Genomic DNA, 19,335 nt, shown 5'->3' with positions numbered 1-19,335 from the left:
AACAGCATTTATTTGGAGTTCATTGCGCTCGGCGTGTTCAACACTTGCACGATGATGTGGCACCGGGAAGCTGCCGCTCCTGTGCTCCGCTTGTCCCTTGCACATGGCAAACGCGGCGGGCTGGGGAGGTGCCACTCCGTGGAGGGTGCTCAACGTCCCTGGAAACCCAGCCCTCTTGTCAATACGTGTTTGGTTTCATTTTTTTTGTCGGTTTGTTTTTTGTGTGTGTGTTGGGTTTTGTTTTTGTTTTTTGCTTTCCCTTTACAGGATCAGATGTGGCCCTGGCCCTTGTAGTGACATGCTTTATTACCAGTAGCTTCAATAATGTCAGCACAGACCTAAACTGGAGCTTTTAGAGAACACACGCTCCCCAACAACAGAACAAGCTGTACAATGTCACTGCTGCGAGCTGCAGAGATAAGGAGGGGCTTGGATCCCAGCAGGGTTTCTGATGGAGACAGAAGTCAGGTTGGGTGCTGAGCCCAAGCCTTCCCAAGGTGCCGGGAGGGGGGATGCAGGGAACTCCCTTCCGAGTGGCTGAACTCTTTTGCACCCTCCTCCAGGCTTTCTAATCTCCAGCGTGTTACTGTTGTGCAGATGCGGCTAATTGAGAAGCAAAGCAACAGCCTGATCCAGTGAAATCAAGGCGAGCCAATGAAATGAGCAATAGCATTCCCTGGCGCTCAAGAAACTACTGAACGCAAACCTGCCAGCAAAATGACATCTCCAGAGCTTACAGACTAATCTTATTAAACTCAACCAAAAAGCCTTTTAGAGTTGGGGGAGCAGTGTCCAGCAAAAGCTGGTCTGGATTATTCCCCTGGTGCCTCTGCATTTTTTCCACGCTGTTGGCTCCCCATTGCCTCGGGTTGGGGACGCAGGACCCCCCGGCCATGATGCTGTACACGGCACGTGGGGAAGGGAAGGGGCACTGTCTGACCAGGACCCCCTGCTCCGAGGGGCTCTGCCCTCCTGAAGTCGTGCGTGCTGCAGATGTGATGAACACGCATGGCAGCCTCGGATGGTTTCAGGTTCCTCATTAGCAGAACAGCTCGGTCTCTGTCTTCGATGTTCTCCCAGCCTCCTGCTCCAGGCACATCAGCTGCAAGCTCTTTGGGTTGCAGAATTCCTCCAGATTCCTCCTCTTTTGTGCACAACAATCTGGACTTTTCCATCCCTTACTTCTCTCCTCCCTTGCTTCTGACATTTGACTCACGGATAGATTTATTAAGTTTAAAAGCAGTCCTTGTGCAAGCCACAAGAGCATGTTCCCCACTCCACAGCCTCTTCTCCTCTTTTCCACTTGCACAACCTGCTCTGACCCTCTTCCCAGTGTTTTGGTACAGAGGTATCAAAATCATGCCATGAAACAGAGTTATCCCAGGCAAAACCACACGAGGCGATCTTTGCTTTGCGTAACAACATGGTGATTTCTTGGGGGAGGAGAGCTCTGCGTACTGGCCCAGACAACCCAGGATTCCTCTTTCAACCTTTTTCCCCTTTCTCAGCCTTGTCCCCAGCAGAAATTTCTGGAATTTTCAGGTTCTTACTCCCCTGTGCACCATACCCGCAGATGCACAGCTTCACCCACCACAGCTCTGCACCTTTCCCTCAGTGAAACTCTTCTGCTCCTATTCCCCTGCCCTCCAAAAATTACTGCTAAACAGAGGCTGATTTGCAATGCCCAGAAACGAGTGAAAATTGCAAGGTTCCTCAGGCAAGAAACATCGTAGAGCCAACTACAACTTGTTGCAAAAAAAAAAAAACAGGTCATACATGGCAAATTATCCCCATTTTTGAATGGCAGGGATACCCTCTTACTGCAACAGAGGGAAAGTCAGACCATTTTTATCTTCAGAGTGTGTAAACCAATGATGCCTTTACAAGTCTTGATGGACCAGCCTCTGATTTTCTGTTTTGTTTTCAGCTCTATTTAAATTTCTTAGCCATTTCAGTTTCCCGGTGAGGAGAGAAAGACAGTCGAACCACTTTCGAGGGTAACGTATAAAGGACGGAACTGAACAATGTTATTTCTCAGACACCCAGAAGAATGAAAATCATAGGATTGATTCCAGAATCCCAATTCCTCCTGCACTGAATGGAGCCACCCTTTCATTTCTGAAACAGGGATGCACAATTTCTGCCAGGGAAGGCAAGAAATAAAGCTGTGATCGTTGCTGTCCTCTCCCCCTAGTTCAGGTGCACGAAGCAGGAGCAGCTTTCCCTTCCTCAAACGAAGTAGCAGGACACAACGAGCTGGAGGAATCCAGCCAAAGGAACAGCTTTGCTTACTTCTGCTTTGGCTTCTTCCTCGAATGTTTTTTTCCTCAGCACTGGCTGATGGATTTCAGACCGAGGGAACATTAAGAAACGAAACGGAGAAGGCTGTGACACACTGCGCGCGGTGCCAAGGAATGGCAGTGACGCATGGCAGCTGGTGGGGTCCCTGGCACGCACCTCGCCACGGGACCCCGGCCGGTCCCAAGCTGCTCTTGGTTGCTGTCTTCCAGCCCCAACAGGGTCTTCTCCGTGCACATCAGCAGCTGGGGCATCAGCAGCTGAGGACAATCACCTGCTGCTGCTCCGCACCTCCCGCAGATGTGCTACGGCCCCGGGTTATGTCAAGAGGACTCTGGCAGGGTTTGTGGCATCTTCAGAAACCTTCCCCTTGAAAGCCAAGAAAAAGAAGGGGATCAACAGGAAAACCATCGGGGCCTTGCACAGCACAGTTTGTTCCCGGAGCTGGCGGCGCTTTGCGGAGAACAGCATTACTTTTGGAGCAGAGCAGCAGGCAGGATCACAGAGTCAGGAAAGAATGAGGCATTATCAGACCACGCCGATAGCATCCCCTCCACTGCGCCACGGAGGTCACATCAGTTACTCTCCACAGTCACTGCCAGGTACCCTCCGAAATGAGGCCCTAAGGTTTGACCAGCTTGAATTCATCTCCTAACCTCAGGAGAAAAGAGAAGAGGTCCTATTACGCTCAGCGCAAAGTTGAATCTGGTCTCTGGCTGACAAGTGGCTATGGACTATACACAAAAATGCTCTAAAGCTGACTGCACCAAATGTTTCTTCTCCACCTAACGCAGTTGTTTGGGATTCGGTTAGAAACAAAACTGCATCTTGTAGTTTTTAATAAAGCTCTTGGCGAACAGTTCAAACACTGGAGGGAGGAAGCAGGAGAGAGAGGTTGAATTTATGGGAGCGGGAGGAGATCGTTTGCTTTCTTAGGATTGGAAAAGATTAATAGTCTGCAAAGGCACTTGGATTCATTCCTCACATAGCAGAATGGTTAGGAGACTTACCGGCTTGATATTCTTCATTCTCCCTTCCCCAGGTGGCCTAGAGACTGTCTGGACTGCAGGAAAAAAGGTACAGGGAGCCATCCCATATCAGCTCCCAGTGAGGAAGTAGCTGTGGTACGGTAGGGAAGGAGGAAAACCAGGCCTCACAGGGCTTGTTTTGCTGTGAAACTAAAGACCTGCTTACTATTCTGTAAGCTCGGGTCGAGGGGGAAGGCAGTGGTGACTGTGGAGGTGGCAGGGAGCACAGCACAACAAAGCAGATTCATCCTACCAACACTTACCCATTCCAGGGCCCCAGACCACCGATGGCACCAACTGTTTCATAACAACAATCTGAATTTATGGAAGCTCCCTCTCTCCTACCCCCAGTATTTTGCAATCGATACATAACACACCGAGGTGAATCCCAAAGCAAAGAAAATTTGAAGGAAAGAGACAGGAATTTCCCAAGTCCCACTGAACAGCCTAAAGCTTTCCAATATCCCCAAAACAACAGAGTGCAGCAGAGTGAAAAACAGATTAAAAACACAGTGGAAAAGAGATGAAAAGCCATTGGATGCACATGGGGAACCGCAGGACGTGACTTCAAGGCAAGCCAGAGGCTGTGTTGAAGAGGCAGTCTCCAGGATTGTAAACTGACTTATTCATTACTTCCAGTCTTACAAATCTCATCAACCCTCTGGACCTTGGGATGACAGACAGTCCTTTCCTCCCTGAGGCCCACGTTGAACGTGGCTGTTATGCACCAACCATGAGGTTGCATGCAGCTTGATATACTCAACAGCAAAGACAGGAGACCGCAAATAGAAGCCACTGGCCCTCTCCTCCGGTGTGAAGTAACAGACACCTCCCCAAAACCAAAGTTATTCTGGAAACTAGATGAGAGGACAGGCAGGGAAACTTGGTTTCCGTTGTTGGCTCACTGTTGTCTCAGTAACATCGGACAGATCTCCTAATTTCTCCATGCTGCTGCAACTGGGAAATTGGAAGCTAACACCCCTGTCTCTTGGCTGGGTACAAGTCCAGCACCGAGCCGAGTGCTTTCAAAACGTCACAGAAAGCCATGGAGTGTAGTCGGATACAGAAAATTAAAATTGTAATGATATCTGTGAATGTCTGTGGAGCTCCAGTTTGGGGGCAGGAGGCTGCAACGGTGCTTGTAACGCTGTATTTTGAGGTGACAACTGCTTCCTAGAAGGCCACGATCAGCCTTATTTTTCAAATAATATTAGGAAATATAATGTTTGCTCTGTCTGAGAATGAATGAGGAACTTGAGCAGAACTGCTAAACATAAAAGTTCCTGGACATCTGGAAAGGATTAGTCAGGAAGGTGCTTGGGACAAGGAGTTCAGGCCAGTTCAAGAGACACCTACTGTAGATTTGTTTCCACAGAAGGAGGGAGGAGGAGTGAAAGGGCTGAGGGGAAAAGCAGGAAGGGAGGATTGAAATAAAACCTACACAGGACTGGTAGATAAAGCGAGGGAGATGAGAACAGTCTGCACTCCGCTGAAGCGTGAAGTGCCGAACAGCCAGTCTTTGAGGGTCTGCTGAGCAGAAAGGGCAGGATGTAGCAACACGGGCTAAATCACAGTGGCAAAGAACTGGCCAAAAAAATGTTTGTGCCCATCTTTGCAAGGCCAGACAATGCTCCCTGAGCTGAGCATTTCCTCGCTGCAGGAAAGCACATCCCTGCTTCGCAGCCAGATGTGTTCCCATTCAACTCACGTCGATAGGATTAGCAGATTTTGCTCCCCTTAGAGCCTACCAACAACTCAACAGGGCAAATGCTGTGATAAAGTCAAGAGCACTAGAGAAACATTAAAGCGTAGACAGCCGAGTGCTAGGAACGAGAGCTGCACATTCAATTAATGTAGATGGGAGAATGTTTGTTTTATTTCTGAGTGGATAAGCACTCAAGCAGCCTCTGGGGCCCTGCAAAATCACAAAGGAGTTCTGCTCCAGGCCAAGATGAAAGTCACAAAGAATGAGCATGAAAACCACAGGGGCTTGTGAAACTCATGCTTGGTTCATTAAATGACTCACGAAGCTTTTTATCACATATTTCTGCCTCCAAGTAAAATCAAACTTAAATTCAGGTGCCAAATTCTTTACCTTTTTTCTAAATATGGAAATTCAGTTTTGAAATCTGTCTGAAAACACATGAGTTAATGCTGGAGCAAAGCTTTCGGGTTTCTTTTAGAAGTCTGGAGTTCTGAACCTGGTGCTAAAAGTCCATATATTTGGTTCCAGCATAACCCTGGGCAAAGATGTTGGGAACCTGGAATATCCAGAGATGGGCACTAACTGTTACCACTGTTTGGAGGATCGGGAGGGATATGATGAATGAGAGCTTTTTATTGTCAGTATGGTGGCAAGCTGGTCAGAATCATGAGAAGACAGTCAGAAAGCACAACTGTACTCTATTGCACAGTGGGAGAATGGGGTGATATAAATGTGTCAAAAATAAAATTACCCATAATTGGTCTCATTTCTAAAGCAGAAATGTGTAGAGACATCACTGCATAAGAAGCTAACTTGCACCCTACATGAAAAAACAAACTAACCAGATAGAAGTCAGATGCTTTCCATAAATGTTTGTGGGTATTTAAATTTAGTAACTGATTTTAGTTTGTGCTTTCGCTGTAAGTTAAGAATAACTATTTTCAAACTACGTTAGTAGGAGGTAAAGCTGAAAATCAAAGCATGAGCTTTGTGTTTCCTGAAAATTTTACTTCAGCAAGGTAGCTCCAGCTGCTAACTTTGTTTTATTGCATTCCTAAAAGACAGATCTCCATGCAAGAATACTTTAAGAGCTCTGTTCCAAAAATAAAGGCACTCAGATTTATTTTTATGGTTAGGTATATTTTATCAGTCAGTCTCAGAGCTAGCAATGCCCTTGGCATTGCTGTTACCCACTGGCCTCACTGAGGCATGGCACAGGCCTCTGTCCTCACACACAGCTTCCTCCAGCCCCTCTGTCTGCCAGGTAAACGCCGCTGCTGTCCTAGCACTAAAACACTGAAATTTTTCAGTGATGAGTGCAGGCAGACCTGACTTGCTAACGGTGGGCCACATTGCAGCTCTGTTTTGGAAAGTTCAGGCACAGAAACAAATCCTGAGCGAGCCAGGGACATTCAGGACGGAGAAGAGAGATGCGGGGAGGAAGAGCAGCACCTACCTCGGTCTGTCCTGGCTTCTTGGAGCTGCAGGCTGGGGCAGCACCGCAAAATGACATCCAAACCGCCTGTCTGCAGGTGGCTAACTCAGTGGGGCAGGCTCCCAAGTATCTGAGGAGGAGGAGCGGCCTTCTCACTCGAGTGCTCTGAAGTTAAGCACTTGGATACGAAATACCCACCCGGACTGTCCTCACGGTGGGACGCTTTGAACCTGCAGAGGTTCTCCACCAAATACAGGCTGAAGGGAGGCTCGCACACACAAGGAATGACATTCTTGTTAACAACTGGGGATCTTGGCAGCCTTCCTGAACTGCAAAGTACAGATCTTGAAACTGAGCAAAACTCACAGTTGTATCCAATTAGAGAGCTGTGATGCAGAGGTTCGTTTGTGCCCTTGCAGAACACTGCAGACAAACGCAGCCGATGACAAGGCCTATCAGCCATAAACAGTCCTTTGTAATTAATCACACCAAAACTTCAATGAGCACCTCCTTCACCCCATTCCAGTGAGAGTCGGAGTCAGGTCATGGCTAGTTTTAATTCAGAAAGCTCTCTCAGCACTTTTAACAGGGCTGTTGTTAACCCAAAAGACAGATACTAGAGGGCCGGACTCCCAGTAGAAGCAGAGAGGCCACCACTGAACGGTTCTGAAGACCTTCCAAAATTTAAATCCATTAATTCTTTATGCAGCTGTAAGACAGACTGCCAGAGAAGAGGGGTGTTGAAGGGCTGTATAGTGTGTGCTTATGTAAACACAATTTTGCATCCACAAACACCACGATTTACTGTTTTTTGATGATGATACCTCAAGGCCCAAAGAGGACGATACCCCAAGATTCACCCTACAGTCATCTGTCTTTACCCCCTTCATGCCATATGTAATGAACATAAGTCTATACAGCTGTTCCCTGTTAGTCTGCCTGCCCTCCCCTCTGGCTTTACACTCTGCCATTTTACAGTACAGTTTTTTTGCATCCTATCTTCGTGCTGAAATATATCAGCACGGGGTTTAGCTCAAATCATGGCAAAGGGACTAAGTTCAGAATACGTCACTGTGCTTCAGAAGTGACAGTAAGAAATGCAAACTAGCATCTACATAACTCCTATTGAATTTCAACCCTTTTCCTCAAAACATTTTATGGATTTGGGTAACCTTCATTTTACTTTTTTTCATCTACTTTGTTATCTGGCAATGTGGGACGAGTTTGTTGTGGAGACGGATCACCTTGGCCCGTCCTTGCATGATTAAGAAACTCAAGATGTTTATGGATGGCAGTCTTAAACTCAGAGCACCCTCGGACAGCAAACCAAAGACAAACTATCAGGGGTGGTGACAACGACTGCAGCAGTACACACTAATCACATGTGGAGCCAGGCAATGAGCAGAACCGCCGCTCCTGTCTGCCTGGTGGAGACGTGCAAAACAGAGGCGAGAAGAAAAATGCACCAGAGTGCACTGAAAGAATGTCAACAGACTTGAAAACTGAAGTTTCTTTCTTCCCATCAAAATGCCTCCTGTAAGGCAGCAAATCACACAGCTTGGCAGCACAGTCCCAACACAGGCCATACATCTTCACTTCTGCCACAGGTTTTTAACTATCAGAAAAGAGACAGGGAGATGGATGGGAGAGACTGTTATTATCTTTGCTCTCTTCTGTATCACAACATACAACCTCGTTTGTCAGATGCATTTCAGACTGACAGCCTCTGCAGACACCGGCAGGCAGCTGTCACAGAAACAGCTAGGCAGTAATCTACATAAATCCACTGCAGTCTCTGTCATCCCACAGCAGACACTCATCCTTTCCTTAAAATCAGAAGTCAGTAATGTCCCTAAGGAAGACGCCTGGGCTGAACACTAACAGCAGGCACTAGCTAATAAAGTTAACCTACAGTACTTCACTGACTGGAACCTAAATACTGGGAAAGTGAATCTGAATTTAAATAATCCAAAGGTAGAAAGTGAATATCTAGAGCTGAGAGAGGAATTTGTGGCTGGGAGCAAAGTTCTGGAAAGGGACATTACATGAAATCGCTCACCATGCAGTGGACGTGAAAATAAATGCCTTACACTGGACTGATACCATGATGCAACCTGCTGCACCAGAAGCAAACTGGCAAAATGAGTCAGTGACAGGTCACAGTGAGACAGAGCTACTCAAAGATGGGAAATGCTTCACATGCAGAAGCAGCTGCATCGAGACTGCTGTACATTTGCTAAATAAACTGCATTCTTGGCTCGTCTGCCAAACCAGTATCTTAACTGCATCATCTGCTTTATCTTAAACCGAGGCAGGAGGAGCCCATTTCTCACTTTCCTAGCAAGGAGATGGCCAAGTGAAAAGCTCCAGAACAGTGGCACATTGACTCACAGCAGTTAAGCTGCACTCTTGCACAAGGTCTGTAGGGGATGCGAAGAGCAGAAGCTGCTCATCCAGCCACAAGAGCCACTCTCGTAGCAGGCTGGAGGGCAGGATCAGCACCGGCAGCACTCCAGGGCCCTGAAGCAACGTGGGGCATGCAGGCACAAAGAGGAGCTGCTTACAGCCGTGCCAGCAAACCAGCTGAGCGCCCCACCAGCCCCCATGAGCAGCAGCTGCCTGGAACACCAGCCCAGTATGCATGCTCAGAGCAGAACCTGCCTCACTTTCCCTCTGCTTAATGCCATTCCTTTGACAAACGCTGATTTCGTCAGCCGTGACACCCTGAAGCCATACCAAAGCCAAGAGGGTGATGTTATTTTTCTTTGCAATTGAAACTGCATATTAAGTACCATTCTAAAACAGTTGTCAGCTGATGGGGAAGAACTGGCAGCACCAGTCCTGCACAGCCAGCAGCCTCCAAAGGCCCTCTGAACACAGCTCTCCGTAGGTGGAGCAGTGCCCTCCGGTGGTCAAATGGATTCCCCGGGGTTTGAGACCTATTTTGCCCCCTCCCAAAAAAAAAAAAAAAAAAGAGAAAGAAATGTACTCAAGCACATCTATAGTCATAATTATTTATTTGACCTTCTCTGACAAGTTACAGCTCTTACCAAGTAAGTTACAGACACGAATCCCATCATTTCCTGTGAACATTACAAAGGATCAGTTTCACGGCCAACAGAAGATGACCCCTAACTGACAGCAGCTGCTGCTGCCACAGAGTGTGAAGCTTTAAGACTGAATTAAACATATCAATATTTGTTACAAGCAAGTGATTTTAACTGGTACAGACATGTCTCTCTCAGAAACATACTGTAACGCGCTCGAAAACTGCCCATATCAGAAGTCAGGTGTTTATGCTAGATCTGTGTACTTTTGTAACTACATTTACAAGCCAAATTTGTTCCTTCCTCTTCAATATATAGGTGGGATGAAAGCAAACACATTGCTCAGAAGCACAATGTACAATCTGGTTTTAATTCCTGATTTGACATCTTTATTTATTGTTAAGGATGGTACCTAAAAATCTTCATGTAGTATCAACCTGCTGGACGTCATGTTACATTTATTTGCAGTGTAGATCACCATTTGTTTACAAGTCAGTAAGTTTCAACATTTTTTTTTTGTATACAAAACACCCATAGCAGGAAAAAGAAAGGATGACTTCCATAGTTGAAGATGCTGACTCCCTTCTATTGCTATGACTTGATCAGCTCAACCTCTTCTTCAGACGTTAAGTCCACCCCCATTTGAAAACAGAACAGTCCAAGCATTTCCTACCAATGCCAACTCATGCAGCTTCCAAAACACCATCAGTAAAGCTTCCTCAACTCATCTTCCTCTTTGTGGTTATCTCGGAATATACCAGGCACTCATAGAAGCTGGTCAACATCAGTCCTCCTTGGATTTTCCATCTGGAGCCTGGTTAGCAGGGCAGCTGTCACTGGTTGTCCAAAAAGAGAGAGACCTTAAGAAGAACATCTGAGTTGGGGGAAAAAAATAAAAAAGGCATTAGTTTAACACATTTTATTTGTGTTCTGTACCAGCAAAAATTTAACTTGAAACAATCAAGAGAAATGTATATAAAGCCAACTTCATAGAGCTAGTGAAATGGATTACTAAGCCCCCATTATAATGGTAGAAAAGGCATCGCTCCCAGATAATCCTTGGGTGCAAAGGCTAGTATTTACCACCAAATCATTTACAAGATCTGAGCACAGATTGCAAAGAATCAGTGCAAAGGAAGCAAGTTCACCCACTGCTACTGAGCCCAACACAGGAGCTGGGTGGTTGGCAGGCCTTCAGCCTCCAGGGCTGAGAAACGCCCTTCGGGTCTGCCCCGTGAAGAGCTACCTTGAACAGTGTCTTCCTCGTACCGCTCCAAAATCCTCTTCCAGGCCTGCGGGAGAGCTTCCATGTCTTCTGGGCTGTCGCAGCTGATGCGCAGCAGGAACAGCTTGCTCTCCAGGTACCTGCGGGCTCCGTAAGGCCACCAAACACACAAAACAGCACCCGCCACCCCCCCCAGGAGAACCCCCCACCGCAAGGATACAGGTGCCGGTAGTACCGCTCCACATCCTGCAGCCCTTCCAGCACATCAGCCAGCGACGGGCGGCGAGGCCCGCGCCGCAGGCTCTCGGCCAGGCCCAGCTCCGCCGCTCTCTCCTCGTAGAGCCGCAGCACGGCGGCGGCGCCGGCCCCGACGGCGTCCCTCAGGGCGCGGAGCTCCTCCCTGCGGGGCACAGCTCAGCCGAGCCTCGCACCCCAGCACCCAGCCCGGCCCCGGCGCCTCCCCCCCTCACCGCCGCCGGCCGAGCTGCTCCAGCAGCGCCTCGGCCGCGCCGCGCTGCTTCCTCCACAGCCGCTCCCGCAGCTCCCCGAAGGCCCCGAGCGGCGAGGAGCCCCACGCCAGCCTCCGCGCCGCCCGCAGCTGCTCCGCCAGCCCGGCTAGAGACACCAGCAGCGGCTCCCAGGAGGCCAGCGCCTCCCTCCGGGCCGCCTCCTGCCGCGCCGCCGCCGCAGCCCACTCCCGCAGCGCCGCCGCCATCACGCCCGCCTCCGCCGCCGCCGCCATCTTAGCGCCTTCCCGGAAGCGCTCCCCGCGCCGACGTTACCAAGCGGCGCCAGGCTCGGATGGCGGCGCCGCCGCCGAGCTCGGCTCTGATTGGCCGCGCGGCGCTCTCCGGGTTCTGATTGGGCGGCGGGTGGGCGGGGCTTGCGTTTAAACGCGGCGCGGGCGGCGGCGGCAACGGCGGCAGCGCTGGGGCGGGCCGGGCTCGCACGGCGGCAGCGGCACCTCCAGGCCCCGCGGCTCCGCCATGGCGCCCTCGCGCAAGAAGGCGGCCGCGGGGGCCCGCAGCAGGAAGCTGGCGGCATTCCTCAAGGACTTCGACCGCGAGGGTGGGGGGGCCAGGAACGGTTTTGGGGGGGGGGGGGAGGGTCTGGGACCGGTTTTGTTTTGGGGGTGGGGCGGCCCCGGGACCGGTGTGGGGGGGAGGGGGGCACCGGACCCGTTTTTTTGGAGGAGGGGGTTGGGGGGGGGGGGAAGAGTCTCCGGGCCCTTTTTTGGGGCGGGGGGGGGAGCGGCCCCAAGCCCGGTTTTGGGGGGTAGGTGGCAGCCAGGTCTAGTCTGGGGGGGGCGGAGGGACCCGGTTTTGGAAGGGGAGGGGGTGAGGGTGGTCGGGCGTGGTTGGGGGGGGCCGGTCGAGCCTGATTTTGGGGGGAGGGGGTGGGAGGGGGGGATTCTGGGTCCGGTTCTTGGAAGGGGGGGGCGGCGGTACCGGGACCGGCTTTTAGGAGGGAGCGACCCCAGGCCCGGTTTGGGGGGGCGGGGTGGTACTGGAACCGTTTTTTTTTTTTGAGGGGGTGGTCCCAGGCCCGGTTTTGGGTGGGGGGTGTCAGCCAGGTCCAGTTTGGGGGTGGGGGCCTGGGTCCATTTTTGGGGTGCGGCTGGACCTGGTATTAGAGGGGGCGGGGTGTCAATGGTGGGACCTGGTTTGGGGTGGGGGGGATAAGAGGAGGGCTGGCCTGGTTGAGAGGGGGGGCGAGGGGGGTGGTGGTTGGCCTGGTTTTGGGGGAAGGGGGGTGATGGTGGCCCCGGGACCGGTTTTGGGGGGGGGTCTTGGGAGCAGTTTTTTGGATGGGGGGGTCCTGGGACCGGTTTTCTGGGGGGAGGGGGTGTCTTGGGCCCAGAGCTGAGCATGACCCTATGCCCCTGTCCCCACAGTGAGGAGCCGGGTCGAGCAGATTCAGGCAAACGGGCAGCGCCTGGTCAAGGAGGTAGAGAACCTGTACGACATCGAGATCCTCCGGCTGCCCGTGGCGCTCCGTGAGATGAACTGGCTCGAGTACTTCGGTATGGGGGTGTTGGGCTGGTGGGGGCATTCCTCCCTTTAAACGGTGCTGAAAGGGCAGCAAAAAGTCGAGGCGAGTGGACTTGCACAAGCAGAAAGCCTGTGGGTGTCTCAGAGTGCTGGTATCCATCTGAGGCTGCTCGCTCACTGCTAGGAAAACCACTTTGTGCTGCTTTTTGTTCTAGTGCAGTGTTAAAATACAGCTGTGCTTATTGTAGGAGCTCTTGTGGATCACTTTTTAAAAAAAAAAAATGTTTTCTTTCTAGCTAAAGGCGGGAGTAAAAAGGCCTTGGAAGCGGCAGCGACGGTAAGTATTCAACATAAATATTAAACTTGCTTGATAGTGTCGTACAGCCCTGTAGGAAACAAAGGGGTTCTTGAATCTGTAGGAGTGTTGCAGTAATACAGGTTACACTAAGAACTTTGTAAATGCTGCTTTAAGACTTATCAGTAAGAGATTCTTCTTGTATCCAGTATAAGATTTGCCTGCTTGTACTGCTCCTTGCCTGGCCTGCTTGACTTCAGTCTTGTGTACCTAGAGGAACACAGTCTTCAATACACCAAAGCATTTCTAAACTGGTTGAGCAGCGGGAAGTTCTAATACGTTGTGACATCCCTAATAATAGGGACGGTCCCCATTTGAGCTCAGCAGAAGAATATGAAGGTGTTTTTGCTATAACATCCTTAACGATTTAGTTAACAATTCTTATTTATTAGCGATCTATCCTGTTGATAATCCTAACAGTATGTTGACTTTTTAATTTTAGGCGGACTTGGAAATAACAGAAATAAACAAGTTAACAGCAGAAGTTATCCAGACTCCTTTAAAAGTCATCAAGAAAGGTCAGTTTGTTTCTAAGCATTGCGATGAGCTCAGTAAGAGGAAAGCATGTTGTGGTTAGCATACTGTGAATAATAATTCAGTTCTTAAAGCTTTCAATATGTTTAAAGATGTGGAAGTAGTTTTACCTTTATACTTGTTATCTGAAGTAGCTTTACTTCTATCAAAATGTTCAAAATAGTGTTCTGTCCACCATTTTCATTGGAATTCAGATTTTAGAAGCAGATTGTTGCCAAAAATGCATGCACTAGCTTAATTTTTACCTTAGGTGGTAGTCAATAATGTAAAATTACTGTGTTCTCAACTTGGATAATGCTTTCTCCTTCTAGTAGAAAAATCTAAACAGGTTATTGAAGCCATTGAAGAAGAAACAGAGTCTCCTTTGCTTCCTGTAGCAAAGAAAGCAAAACACGATAGCCAAGTTTGTCCAACGCCAGAAGTTGAAAACACTCTTTCAAGAACGGGAAAGGTAAATAGCTACTCTTTGTGGTTACTTTATTCCCAAGATATAAGCTACTTACTCAGATGATGATGCCTTTACCAATAGTAGCATGTAATTTTTTAATGTATTCATTTTGCTCTGGGCAATAATATGTGAATGAACAGGACTGAGTCAGATCAAAAGTTCACGTATCCTCCTGAAGTTCTACAGCTGAACTTAAGGGAGAGAATGTAAAACTAATACTTGGATGGGGATGGTCTCAGAAGTTTATATGGGGTTTGTTTTGGACTCTTGTGATTTAAAAAGGAGCCTGTTAAGTCAAATGTTCTGTATGGAAGCATTTGTTCCATATTTGGAACTCAGCTGCCACATGAGAGGGCGTTAACTGATTTGGGAAGTAATGTGTTTCAGGTGAGGGCATCTATTAAAAAAGCACCAGTGTCCAGGAGCAGAAAAGCTCCTTCAGCAAGAGTGAAACGCATGAGTAAAAGGTAAGAAAAGGTATCCCTTATTACAGGATTTCAAAAATGGAGACCAAGTGTAGATTGCAAATGTATCTCTTACATGTAATGGAATTTGGCTGAGTAGGGTGGCTGATGTAGGCATGCCATGCTGGGGACAGGGTGGGGAGGCAGTCCGAATGATGTGACAGTGATGGAAAGTGGTCGTCAACTTCTTCTCTTGTAACAACCAGCTATCCCTAGCTTTGGGTTTGCCCTGGATTAGTAAGAATCTCTGATCATCTCACCTAAAATTTTGGGGAGATGCCATTTGTACATCTGTTAAAATGATTCTTTTCTGAGCAGTAGGGCTTTACTTACTTATTTTTCTTTTAAACAGGTCAAGCAAAAACAACTTCATCACTCCAGCTACTGGTCGAATTGTTGATTCCTGTGTTCAGGGAGGTACTTCCATTGTCACACCCAGGTTTGATTCCAGGTCTGTGTTCTATTAAATAACTCTGTAAAACCTGTTATATAGATGAGTGCCTTGCTGTTCGCTTTATGTATCAGTCATCTTTATGCAGAATATTCTCCAGTGTCTCTTTGAACCTGAAATAAGACTTTGACAAAGTGTTTTAAGCAATTGCAGTAAAACTTTTTACCTATAAATTTTATTTCAGAATTTTCAAGACCCCAGGTTTGCGCACGCCTGCATTAAATGAACGTGTTTATACAGTCTCTGCCAACGGCAGCCCCCTTGCTGAGGGCAATGATGTCTTCATTACAGTACCTGTCGGAGGAGGGGAGGTAAAGTCAGGAACTTTAATCTGTCCAATCTGTGCGGAAAGGATAGCTTGTAAATTCTTGGGCATCTTATCAGTTTCTACTGACTCCTGGTCATCCATTCTTGTCTGTTTACTTGTGCCACTACAGGTTATCAGGGAATAGTTGTAGGTTAAAAAGACCCTTAAAAACTCAGTCAGAAGTGGGAGCTGGCCTAAGCAGAATATAGTGTGATGTTTTGCTGTGCATTTACATATAATTAAAAATAGCTTCTGCTGGCAGTTATGTTGGTAACACTGAAATGCAGGTATGAGGTGAGCTTCTGGTCAAACTGGATGTAGATCTTTGCCTGTACATGGTCTTCTAGTTAGTGTGCATGGATTTCTTTATTTTTTCATCTTCTAGCTACTACAGCTACCCAAACAGGAAACCTAAGGTTTGTTTTTGGTGTTTTTTACAGAGTATTCGTTTAACAGCAAGTGATTTGACCAAGAAGAATCTTCTTCATCTGAATCCGGAGGCACAAGGAATTATGAAGAAGCTATCAGTAAGTCTACTTCTTTTAATCAAGTCCTGAAGTTATAATGCAGCACTGTCTCTGTCATTAGTCACTGGACTATTGATCTGTAATAGCTCCTTATTTCTTTTTCCCCCTTGTCTTGTATCTTGGCTCATCTTACTGACCAAGAGAAAACATGACCTGAGAAGGGAAGGATGGGAATACCTTTACTTCACATCTGGCTTATTCTAAACAATAGATTAAACCATGCAGTTGTTGGAAAACTATTATTGATGTTTTGAAAAACAAAGTGTCTTCCACTTCAGGCAGAAGTTCTAAGTGTCTGTGGGATATAATAGTATCTCTTAAGACTGCTGATGAATTTTTCTCTTTCTAGGTTCGTCTCGCACAAGCTTGCAGTGGTGCAAAAACGCATAGGTGAAAAGTGATGAATATTGACATCGCTCTGTAAATATGCAACTTTACATTTAGGACTACTATCTTTAGTTCTTCTAATCTGTCATCCTTCTATTAGCTTACAGAATGGAAGTTAGGAATTCTTATTTTTACCTATAATATGTGCTGGGTTTAAAATGCATTTTTTTACTTAAAGTATTCAGGTTGTTGTTTTTTATTATTTCCTGTTTACTCTAAGGTGGAGACCAAGGCACAATTACCTTGGGCTTGTAGACCAGCAAGCTGAATAGAAGGGCTAGTGTGATATCTTGCAAAAGACAAGCAGTGGATGCAAGTGACTGGAGTTCACTTCTGACTGGGAAAAGAAACCAACAGATCATATTTGCACGGCCTTTCTCTGCTGATGGCTTTAAAAGTGATGACTATCTCAGTATAGTATCTGAGACACCTCAAGGCACGTTACAGGTGCCCGGGATTAAATGGAAAGTTTCTTATAGTTCATGGTACTGCCATGAATTTTAAACATTTTGGTTTTGAGGTTTTATAGTGGAAGTATTCATTTTATTGGTTTTAAAGAAATAAAAATCACTGGTGGTTTAACAAAATCCATCAGCTAGCCTTCTGGCTAATCAGACTCCAGTAGCTGTAAGGTTATTTGGTGATGTCTCTAATGTGAGAGAACTTTGCTTTTCCTATATACTCTTTAAAAGCTTTAGGAGAAGACATTCTCCTGAAATTGAATGTAGACAGGCAAGAAGGAAGTTAAGACTAGTCAAACATTGTTTTTCCTGTCTACTCATTGAATTGAATTGATTCGCTGCATTTTCTTAACAAAGAGATAAATCCAACAAATACTATTTAAACTGAATAAAATAACTTCAGTCGTTAATAATGGTATTTTTTCATCATTGCTTATAGGAAATAGAGAAATCTTGCTTCATTCCAAATTTAGGAAAACTCACTTTAACACTTCCCCAAGAAGCTAGATTTAATGTATTTATATTAAAATGTAACAGGAACTCTTATCTGGCTTAATGCTTTGTGAAATGAGGCTGGAGAGAGGAGTCTTGTATTTGCTTTCCTGTAACAATGGTCTTATTTTCCTGACAGCTTAGAAAGGCAGAGCTTCCTTATGAAGCACTAGCTATCTATAGCAAGATGGCATGATGTCTTATAGTGCAAAAGATGTCTCTCAAAACCCAGGGTTTCATTTTCATTGTGAATCTTTGTGGAGAGGACACGTCTTGTCTATGAAATAAAAATATGTAATTCCTTAACAGCATCGTTAGCTTCAATTCCTGAAGTGTTCTCTACTGTTCTCTACTAATCAAAGTCAGATGTGTAAAATGGCATCTGCAAGGGACAGCCTGATAGTCCTCCCTCTGTTTCAGCTGAGGGAGTTAACACAAAGATAAGAAGGGTGTTCATGGTAAAGAATTTAGCTTTGCTAACTTTGTCTAAGAACTTTATTTCTAAAAATAAGCCTATTTCTTCCTTAGCTGGCTCTTTACAAAGATACCTTTTCACCTTTGATTCAAGCCACTTTGGAGGGACTACGGAGTTAAACATGGATATTTGTTGTGACTTTGGGGATTTTTTTCTAGGTTTGGAGAAGTTCTGCTTTTGCCAAAGCCAAGCCTGCAACGTGATTTAAAAAAAGACTGGGAAATGCTGCTATTGGAGGCAACTTAGTGTGTTGGTGTAAATCTTTTATAGCCAAGGAGCTAGGGGAAAAAATTTATAGAACAGCATTTGTATATGAACTTAATTTAAAAAGCAACCATGTCACTGTAATGCAAGCCTCAGTTACACACTAGGCATTTGGAAATCACTGTTTATCGGGTTTTGGCAGCTTCCAAGTCTTAACTGCAGGTGGCAATATTGTAAACTACTAGGTTACAAGTATATTTCATCTACTGTTTTTGAATTCTGCTACTATTCATTTAAAAATTACTTGAGCAGTTGCATTTTGTTCAACAAAACCAGAACCTCCTTCTATTCAATTCAAGGATTCCTGGGGCAATACAGGGAACCTGGTTGACTTTTTCTGTGTGTACTGGGGGGAGGTTTTGTTTTATTTGTATATTACTTGTGTGCTAGCCTAGCTGTACTCTGAATCGAGTGGTGGGAAACAAAAAGCAATGCAGCAAAACACTGCCAGGTTGGAAGAGGCTGCATCCCTCACTGGCAGGAGCAGTTCAGCCTACAGAAAGAGACTGGCATTAGCTTGTCATCCGAGCTGCTGCTAGGTCTGGTGTTATGGGCATGGCTTCAGAGACTGCCCTCAAAATAGAGCCAGTCTTGAAGGGAGAGCTAGAGGACACTGAGGCCTTCTCAGGATATAATTTTTTTGTATCTTCCTCCCAAGAACCAAGCTGTGATGAAGTGTTTGTGTCTTTTGTTAATAGGTGAGGCTCTGTAGAAGGAATTAAGGTCCCTGTGTTTTGCGTCTGGTTCTGTAAGAAATAGTTTTCCTGGTTGTAATTTTCATTATAGATCTCAGCCCTGTGTAGTATTCATAATGGCTTTCTTGTAGGAAGGGTGGTTTGGGGAGTTATGGCTGAGGTTTGATAAAAGATTGCTGAACTCTGATGTTTTTTAGATCAAAACCACAGACCTGAACTAGTGCTCTTTCAAAGTCTCCTTTGTGACAAAGCAAGCTGAAAAAGGAGAGCTTGTGGAGCTTCCAGCAGGGAGCAAACAAGCAGCAGGGAGTGTCTGGTGAACAACTACAGTCTTGGAGGGGGAATAACATTTGTGCCTTCCCTGGCTGGCTGAGATGTCTCCCTCCGGACAGGAGCTCCTGCGTGCCCCAAGCAGTAAGTTGTACAGGGAGGCTTCCCGCAAGTCTCCTCTTTCACTGCAGCTTTGCTCTGGGCACGCCAACTCCAAAGTTCAGCCCAAATTCATAATGAAAACGTGAGCCTATTAATCTAGAGAAATAATGAGCAGAATAGCTACCCGGTGAGGTGCCTTCCCCAGGATGTGCTGACATTGAACTCCCTCAAAGGGACTGTGTTAGATAATGATCCTAATAGGTGGCTCCTCCAGGCAATTTGATAGATGTGCACTATCAAGCATTGTCAGAAATAGCTCCGTATACAAAGCAAGCGTTTATCATCATGGACACCTTGCAGGTGGTCACTGATTC

The 19,335-nt window shown here is 46.8% G+C and overlaps 2 protein-coding genes across 3 annotated transcripts; one reads left to right on the top strand and one right to left on the bottom strand.

Annotated features, from left to right (window-relative positions):
* Positions 1 to 9,466: 9,466 nt before the first annotated feature.
* AIRIM (AFG2 interacting ribosome maturation factor) lies at positions 9,467 to 11,517 on the bottom strand. Its single transcript, XM_083810380.1, has 4 exons — positions 11,209 to 11,517; positions 10,959 to 11,138; positions 10,760 to 10,878; positions 9,467 to 10,387 (listed from the first exon to the last, which is right to left on the bottom strand). The coding sequence occupies exons 1-4, from the start codon at positions 11,478 to 11,480 to the stop codon at positions 10,347 to 10,349; spliced, it is 612 nt and encodes a 203-aa protein (XP_083666506.1). The 5' UTR covers positions 11,481 to 11,517; the 3' UTR covers positions 9,467 to 10,346.
* Positions 11,518 to 11,635: 118 nt separating this feature from the next.
* Positions 11,636 to 17,069, top strand: CDCA8 (cell division cycle associated 8). Of its 2 annotated transcripts, none has more exons than XM_083810375.1 (10): positions 11,636 to 11,806; positions 12,633 to 12,761; positions 13,026 to 13,066; positions 13,527 to 13,602; positions 13,933 to 14,069; positions 14,454 to 14,533; positions 14,883 to 14,981; positions 15,166 to 15,292; positions 15,729 to 15,815; positions 16,165 to 17,069. In XM_083810375.1, exons 1-10 carry the CDS (start codon positions 11,725 to 11,727, stop codon positions 16,207 to 16,209), a joined length of 903 nt encoding a protein of 300 aa, XP_083666501.1. In that variant the 5' UTR covers positions 11,636 to 11,724; the 3' UTR covers positions 16,210 to 17,069. The 2 variants fall into 2 exon arrangements, with proteins under 2 accessions (XP_083666501.1, XP_083666500.1); XM_083810374.1 differs by having other exon boundaries at positions 11,638 to 11,806; positions 13,930 to 14,069.
* The last annotated feature ends 2,266 nt before the right edge of the window (positions 17,070 to 19,335 follow it).

Source organism: Anser anser (genome assembly GCF_964211835.1).
Source record: "Anser anser genome assembly, chromosome: 24".
In the NCBI taxonomy this organism is placed as follows: Eukaryota; Metazoa; Chordata; class Aves; order Anseriformes; family Anatidae; genus Anser; species Anser anser.
The sequence above is the reverse complement of the archived record's forward strand: the minus strand, read 5'-3'. Positions and strand labels throughout refer to the sequence as shown.